We start from the raw sequence: 8,242 nt of genomic DNA, 5'->3' as shown, positions 1-8,242 counted from the left end.
AACACAGACGAACCAGCCACGAGGACGGAGGACTCTCGGAGCAAAACAAAACAGGAGCCCGAACCGTTCAGGGGGCCGACCGTGCGGACGGCAACGGCGGCAATGTGGAAACAGTTCAGGGGGTCGACCATGCGGACGGCAACGGCGGCGACTCAGGCGAAAGAGGTCTGGGGGCCGACCGTGCGGACGGCAACGGTGGCGACTCAGGCGAAGGGGGTCTGGGGGCCGCCCACGACGGCCATGGCGCCCGACCAATAGCCTGGAAAGTGGCCGGTTAACTGCAGACCCAGACAAGGCAGGACCAGGCGACACTGGAGGCGAAGACACAGAGGCTGGACCAGGCGACGCTGGAGGCGAAGCAGAAGCTGAAGCTGGACCAGGCGAAGCAAAGGCTGCTGCAGGCGAGGATGATGAGGCCGCTGCAGGCGAGGCTGAAGACTCTGAAGCTGGACCAGGCGAGAATGGCGCTGCAGGCGGCGGCATGGAAGCCCCGAGACGGAGGCGCTGCAGGCGGCGGCGTGGAAGCCGGAGACGGAGGCGCTGCAGGCGGCGGTGCAACAGGTTGGACGGATCCCTTGGACCCTCCAGCTGAGACAGGAGACGAAGGCCGGAGCGGTCCCACGGACCCTCCAGCAGAAGCCATCACAAAGCCAGCAGGCATGGAGTCCACTGGCAGACACGAAGGCAATTGGTGCTGAGCTGGGCACTAGCTCTGCCCAGACGGTGCTGACACAGAGTAGTTCTCTGAGGGCTGCTTAATCTTCAGGGGTCCAGAAACAGCCGGGGACTGAAACCTAGCTTCTGGGGAGGCCCTGGAGTGCATAACTGTGCCCGAAGCTGCAAAAGCGCGAGAAACTCCCTGATTGGAACTTAGATTACCTCCCTGCATAGATTGAATGTGTGAGACTGGTGACAGAATGAGTGACGGAGCTAGCGGTGACTCTGGAGCCTGAGCTACTGGTGACACTGGAGGCACTGGAGCCTGAGCTATGGGTGACAGTGGAGGCACTGGAGCCTGAGCTACGGGTGACACTGGAGGCACTGGAGCCTGAGCTATGGGTGACAGTGGAGGCACTGGAGCCTGAGCTACGGGTGACACTGGGGGCACAGGGGACTGAGCTGAAAGTGACACTGGAGACTGAGCTGAAGGTGACACTGGAGACTGAGCTGAAAGAGAGTGGACAGCCGACACTGGTGACTGAGCAGAGAGCGAGTGAGCAGCTGACACTGGAGACTGAGTGGCCAGTGCAAGGACTGGGAATCTTGTCAAAGTTGAGTGACACATGGATTCCACTCAGTATCAGCAGATTCTGGATACCAATGTCCAGGAATCAGTGACAAAGCTGAAGCTGTGCTGGGCCTTGATCTTTCAACAAGACAACGACCTGAAACACTGCTCAAAATCCACTAAGACATTCATGCAGACGAACAAGTACAACGTTCTGGAATGGCCATCTCAGTCCCCAGACCTGAATATTATTGAAAATCTGTGGTGTAAGTTAAAGAGAGCTGTCCATGCTCAGAAGCCATCAGACCTGAATGAACTAGAGATGTTTTGTAAAGAGGAATGGTCCAAAATACCTTCAACCACAATCCAGACTCTCATTGGAACCTACAGGAAGCATTTAGAGGCTGTAATTTCTGCAAAAGGCGGATCTACTAAACTATCTACAGTGGGATGCCCAAACTTTTGCATCCTGCTGTATATGTATACGTATATATAAGTCTTATATATATGCATACATATTACTATCTACTGCATACAATGCAATAGATAGTAATGAGATTTATTGTTTATGAAGACAAGTGAAAAGAAAATAAGAACAGTGAATAAAAGCAGAAAAAAGCGACACTTCGACACTGTCCTTAAGTTGATAGACTGGTTTTTATGTTAGTAACAGGAGATCCTCTTTTTTTGTGTCTGTATCAGATGACAAAGATCTGATATCGGCTATGAGCTCTGCTGACATCTCACTAATTTCCCGTGTTTTTTGTCACCGTGTCTCTTTTCAGGTGTTCATATTTTGCAAAGGATGAATGGATGTGAATGGGATGATGAGACTGAAGAGATTAATGGGTTCAATCAGTATGGATATGATGGAGAAGGCTTTCTATCATTGGACCTACAGACACTGACATGGATCGCTCAAAAACCACAGGCTATCATCACCAAACTGAGATGGGATGCTGAAAAACCTAGATTAAATTACAATGAATGCCCTGGGCTTTTAAAGAAGTATGTGCACTACAGGAGAAACCTTTTGCAGACAGCAGGTAAAATTACAGAATCTCATGTGAAGTTGTAAAAGAGAAAATGTATGGCATTTTAAAGCAGAGTCAAATTCAAACGAGAATCTAACAACTGCCTGTCTCTCTCCAGTTCTTCCTTCAGTGTCTCTCCTTCAGAAGTCTTCCTCCTCTCCAGTCAGCTGCCACGCTACAGGTTTCTATCCTGACAGAGCCGTGATGTTCTGGAGGAAAGATGGAGAGGAGCTTCATGAAGGTGTGGATCTGGGAGAGATCCTTTCCAACAATGATGGGACCTTTCAGACGAGTGTTGATCTCAATGTTTCATCAGTCACACCTGAAGACTGGGAGAGGTACCACTGTGTGTTTCAGTTCTATAGTGTGAACAATGACATCATCACCAAACTGGACCGAGCAGTGATTAGGACCAATATGAGTAAGACTGGAGCATTTTTACACAGTAGTTATTAATACTACAGTATTAACGTAAAGCATCATACTGAGTTGGCACTCAGTAGTTCCACATAATCGCTAGAATTATTTATTTAGAAGAGGACAACAAGATTCTCACCAAGCACTGTAATCATTCATCAATACCAGTTATTATAATACGTATAATAATATTAACATCAAAACCCTTGAAATTAATGGAATAAACTTTTTGTCTTGTGTACAAAAGACAGCAAACACAAATTACTCTCCTTTGTGCATTTGTCTCTGACTCTGTGACTTCATGTTCCAGGTCTGTAGACCTGACTGCCCAATTATCTCTTCCTGTGTTATGTGTTATGTTGCTTGCTGTGTCTCCATGATCATCTTTTCACTCAAAACTTTCTCCCAGCTTGCTGTGGCAGATAAGCATGTCATGGCCCTGATTCTGTTTCTTCCTGTCAACTTTTCTTTTTTCTGCTCAGTTTTGCAAAGTGCTTTCCCACAGAGTATTAATTGATTGATGATTTCTTTCTATAATGGTGTAAGTTGCTTGAGACAATATTGGATATGTTGACCTTTTACCAATTTTACCACATTTACTAATCAAATCTCTACTACTAACAACTCAGTAAGATGGTTCACTGAAGTGGGGACACATGATAGATAACTGAAGTGAGCAAAAAGTAATAAGGTACCAACTGTGGAACTGATAAATCTTATTATTTCAATCAGAGATATAAGATGCATCAACTACCAGGTCCTTACTGATTTGTTCTTCACTTATTCTTAAGTAACAGCACAAATCTATTATTAAAGTCCTTCCATATTCTATTCAACAGAGAATCCCACTGACATTGGAGCTGCAATCGTTGTTCTAGTTATCGTTTCCATTGCAGTTGTGGTAATCGTGGCAGTCGTTACCAAAGAAGAAAGGTGAGATCTCAGTCGTGGAAATGCAGAGTTTATTTTTTGAATTTGTGTTTTAATCCATACTCCCAAATTTGCACTTTTTAAAAATATATACAGCCAGCTCAAAAATCAAAACACACAAACAGGTTATAGAATTTGGCATTTAGTATGTGAAGAAGAAATATGTTCTTTTTGAATGCAGCTGTCCAAATCCCATAAATCCCATCCCACATATATAACATAGATAAAACATAAAAAGTTTATAAGTTAGACAGATTAAAAATATGTTATATTTACTTTGTCACTTCATGTTATTTCTGATAATTATGTATTATTCATGGCTTTTTGCTAATGCTGCTTCTCTATATTTATCTTCTAACTGGTTTGACCGACACTGCTCACTTGTTGAGCGGGGCAGTGTTTGTAAACACAAAAAGATAATCACTTCGTATTATACCTTTAAAAAGGCTAGAACATATCCAGACACAACAGTTCCATACAGTAGATTGCCTTCGTGTGGCCGTCTTCACCACTTGGAGAAATGTTCCCACTCACCTCATGGAAACGCTTACATCAAGTATGCCACAATGAATTTTTGAAGTGATTAACAATAACGGTGGAGCTACTCATTATTGAGTTCATGTTTGGAACTTTGATTTCTGTTTTGGAGAGTTTATGGGGTTTTTTGCAGGTGTGGTCCTAAACTTCTGATCAGCTTTAAAACGGCCTGTTTCAGTTTAAGTGTTGTTTTCAATAAATTGCATGCTCAAAAAATGTTTTGTCTCACTCTCATTTCTTCTTGTTGCGTGTTGAAGCTCGACTTGGAACCTTGTGAAGATCCAACCACGCAAAATATGATTTTTTTGCCATTTTTCAACTGGTCTTTAAACTTTTGATCGGGACTGTATGACAAGTCGCACTGACAAAAATCTGCTGTGAGCCCTAAAGGGAGCAGCCAAAAGATTTACAGAGTCTCTGCTGCCATCTCTTAGACTTAGGATGAAAACTTTTTTTTTTTAAACAAATCAAGCTTTGAAGAAATGACAGCCATAAACCCATTTCCATTTCTGCTCTAACATTACTTACTACTCAAACATCCCCATAGTTTTATTTGTGTCAGGGACCTGGATCTGAGCGACCCAGGATCCATGAGCAGTTATGGACTGATATATAATGTATGTTTGCTGCACTGTACTGCTGTTCTTGTGTTCTCCATGCTTGTATGTATAGGCAAGTGGGTGTGTCTGTGAGTGTGGCTGAGCACTGGGTTTCAGGCAGGCCTGGTAGTTATGTCCCATCTGGGGCGATCGTGGCTCAAGAGTTGGGAGTTTGCCTTGTAATCGGAAGGTTGCCGGTTCGAGCCCCGGCTCGGACAGTCTCGGTCATTGGTGGTGGTCAGAGGGCCTGGTGGCGCCAGTGTCCGGCAGCCTCGCCTCTGTCAGTGCACCCCAGGGTGGCTGTGGCTACAATGTAGCTTGCCATCACCATTGTGTGAATATGTGGATGACTGGTTGTGTAAAGCGCTTTGGGGTTCTTAGGGACTAGAAAAGCTGTACATTTACAAATCAGGCCATTTACCCTCTGGAGGCTGGCCATGCCTGAAGCGGATGATCACACACACCTGCAGCTAATGAAGCCTTGTCGGGGAGTGTGGCCAAGCGCTCCTCGGCGCGGGATTGTTGTGTGAGACTCCACATCAGTGGTCTTTGTGAGCCAAGTTAAATGAGTGCATACCCACAGTGGTTGAGTGTCCTGATGGTTGCTTCTTTGTTATTTTATCCAGGAAGGAGCGTAGAAAGACAAGAGCACAGGGTGCCAGGACACACAGGAGGGGAAGAGCACGGAGCACAGACTTGTGGGTGGAAGACACGACACGGGAGTCAAGGGAACATACGGGGACTTATTATTCTGTGGATTATTTACACCACTGTAAATAAATGCACTGTTTATCATAAAGAGTCCAGCATTTGGGTCCTTCTTCCTCACATCCCCACGGTTGGCCAGCACTAACCATGATAATTTGTGAGTCTACACAGTTATGAATCCACAGTACAAAGATAAATTCAAAACACAGTTTGTACTGAAATAATATACAAACACAGCCTTGTGTTTGCATTCAAGCAGTGAGGCATATAATGTCCATTCAACAAGTCAGCGAAACAATATCAGTGTGCAAATCAATCAATGGTAAATAAAAAACAAATGCATTAATACTTCAATATGTAAAGTCAAGGTCTTATAATTACGTCCTGTTTCAGGGTCCCCATTGTATTCCAGGTAATGGCTCTCTCCATTTCAACGCATAATCTACCAGAAGAACAAATGGTTATCACAAAGACTAAAAATCTTCACGTTAATAGCATAGATCACATAAGAAAGAATAACAGAATATGCTTTACTTACCAGATCGAAGAATTATGGAGAAATCTGAAACACAAAAAATTAATGTCTCTGTCCCCTTGTTGAACTCTCACACTTAGAGGTTTATAAAAACATTTATTCTAATACTGCTTCCACTTTGATTGTAATCTTAACACTTTTCCCTTGTTGTGTCAAAGTACTGAAATATACAGGAAATGACGCTCCAGCCTGAACAACATTATGTTCAATTATAGTTAAACAAAAGTAAAACTTCCGTCAACATAACCCTTATAAGACTAGATATCAGAATATAATGTAAACATCAGGTACGCAACAATACGTGACATACATTATTATACCATGTCATTATTTAACAAAAATGCAGAAGCAGTCCTGTGAGAATCTAAGTACACCCTTACTGCTTCAATAGGAGTTAAGATAGTAAGTAACAGCCAGATGCTGCTAATTAAATACATGTGATTAACTGATTATAAGTAAGTGTGAACACCTATCAAAGCAGAACAATTTTTTCAGATTGCTGGTCTGGAACATTCATTGTCAATCATTTTATTCTGTTCATTCACTGTATTGTGGGAAACCATTGCCAAGCTTTGCAATGTGTGGACATTCTAGCAAATTCACTAGAAGGGCAAATGGTGTGTAAGGTTGTGGCGTAGACCAAGATGCAGACAAGGAAAACCATTAACTTAACTGAAACTAACTTATATTGTAGTTGTGGCAGCAAACAGATAATGCTGTAGGAAACGTAAGTTCAATAATCCAAAAAATAGCATGGAGCAACGCAAGGACCGACAAACAGTACAAAACCACAATGAACAGTTGGAGACAGAGAGAATAAATAGAGCCATAGGACAACAAGCTAAAAATTGAGACGGACTTTTGCGAGATCTCGCAAAAGTCCGTCTTAATTTTTTTTTCTCCCATATCCCCTGCGGGGCTCCGTAACAAGCACATGGCCAATAGGTGGGAAAACAGCTGACAACAATTAAGGAGGACAAGACATGGAAAAATTAAACAGCACACAGGGGACAAAGACTAAAAAAATAAAATGGGAAATAACAAAAAACGGAAACACAAACAGGGACGAGGATGACTTGACAATGGGAACAGAGAACTGCTGATAACTGTAATAAGGAATTAATACAAACCAGAAGTCAAGAGCACAACCCAGCTAATCATGGTATTAAGAATAGAGATTAAAACATAAATTGTCACTCTAAGGGGAACTAGAAACAAACACAAAGGAGAAAACAGCCTAAGCAAAAGCATAATATTAAACCAAGCCTAAATTAGTTGAAACAGAGAACAGACAGAAATTGTAAGAATGGAAAACGCTGGTTGAAAACCCAGGATCATGACACTGTGCCATGTTCACACAAAAACAAACAAACCAAGAGCTAGATTTTTTACTTTACAGGCCTCAGTTACCATTCTAATGTTAAAGCTGATAACAAAACAATTAGAAAAAGACTGAACAAATAGTTTTAAAGGATTACCAGGAGATAGTCTCTTCTCATTAAAAAGAGTAAAACAGCAGAACTTAGGTTTCCAGTGCTTAGGACAGATAAAACTCTGGCTGTCTTCCATAATGTGTCTTCTGGCCCGTTTCCCTGTGTTTGTCTCCACCCTCAACTGGTTGCAGCAGATAACTGCCCCTTCCTGAGTTTGGTTCTTCCTGTCAAAAATGTGTTTTTTTCTTCCCAGTGCCACCAAATGCTTATTCATAGGTTGTCGACAGATTTTAGGGGTTTCCTCTGTATTATTTTGAGGTCTCTGACTTACAACATAAAGCGGGCTGAGTGTTGTTGTGACTCGGTGCTATATGAAAACAGTTGAATTGAATTGACATATGTCATGTTATGTTGTTCATCTCACATTGAACAACCAAATGTTAATTTTTGTACTGACCTGAGGTTCTATTTATATAATGTATATAATGTGAAGATTTGAGTTAAATGTTTTGTTTGCTTACCAGTATTCGTTTTGTAAAAGTGAACTCCAGTTAAACAACAAAGGATGAGAGCAAGAACCAGTGCAGCGATGGGGGAGTACTTCAATGTCTCCAAGTCTTCTGGAAAAATAAAGAAAGTTTTTACTCAACAAATTATCTAACTCAGTTTTTATTTCAAATGAATTTAACTCATGCTTACTCTTTTGATTGCTTTCGTCAACTGGAATTGCAGACACAAACAAACAAAGTGTTAATCACCATATCCAGTCTTCAAAAATATATAATGACTTAAGTCTTGACATCAAATTTATGTTATACTGC

The 8,242-nt window shown here is 42.2% G+C and overlaps 1 protein-coding gene and 1 long non-coding RNA gene across 3 annotated transcripts; one reads left to right on the top strand and one right to left on the bottom strand.

The window, feature by feature from the left end:
• The first annotated feature begins 2,018 nt into the window (after positions 1-2,018).
• Positions 2,019-2,718, top strand: LOC147303357 (major histocompatibility complex class I-related protein 1-like). Its single transcript, XM_086281251.1, has 2 exons — positions 2,019-2,274; positions 2,381-2,718. Exons 1-2 carry the CDS (start codon positions 2,034-2,036, stop codon positions 2,716-2,718), a joined length of 579 nt encoding a protein of 192 aa, XP_086137377.1. The 5' UTR covers positions 2,019-2,033.
• A 2,922-nt stretch (positions 2,719-5,640) lies between these two features.
• On the bottom strand, positions 5,641-8,236 carry LOC147303356 (uncharacterized). 2 transcript variants are annotated; one of them, XR_015126959.1, is made up of 4 exons: positions 8,121-8,236; positions 7,943-8,041; positions 5,992-6,015; positions 5,644-5,895 (listed from the first exon to the last, which is right to left on the bottom strand). It is a non-coding gene; the product is annotated as an uncharacterized LOC147303356 (long non-coding RNA). The 2 variants fall into 2 exon arrangements; XR_015126958.1 differs by having other exon boundaries at positions 5,641-5,895; positions 7,943-8,236.
• Between the last annotated feature and the right edge of the window lie 6 nt (positions 8,237-8,242).

Source organism: Aulonocara sp. 'chitande type north' Nkhata Bay, linkage group LG22, assembly GCF_057382095.1.
Source record: "Aulonocara sp. 'chitande type north' Nkhata Bay isolate Kocher_YH1m ecotype deep benthic linkage group LG22, A_spYH_male_GT1.1, whole genome shotgun sequence".
NCBI classification, from domain to species: Eukaryota; Metazoa; Chordata; class Actinopteri; order Cichliformes; family Cichlidae; genus Aulonocara; species Aulonocara sp. 'chitande type north' Nkhata Bay.
Note: the sequence above shows the minus strand (reverse complement) of the source record. Positions and strands in the feature narration are given on the sequence as shown.

What these genes read in the sequence shown, in the direction of transcription:
- LOC147303357 (XM_086281251.1), top strand. Translation starts at nt 2,034, where the DNA reads ATGAATGGATGTGAATGGGATGATGAGACTGAAGAGATTAATGGGTTC. An exon ending in AAACCTTTTGCAGACAGCAG is followed by an intron (nt 2,275 to 2,380) that starts GTAAAATTACAG and finishes GTCTCTCTCCAG; the next exon opens with TTCTTCCTTCAGTGTCTCTC.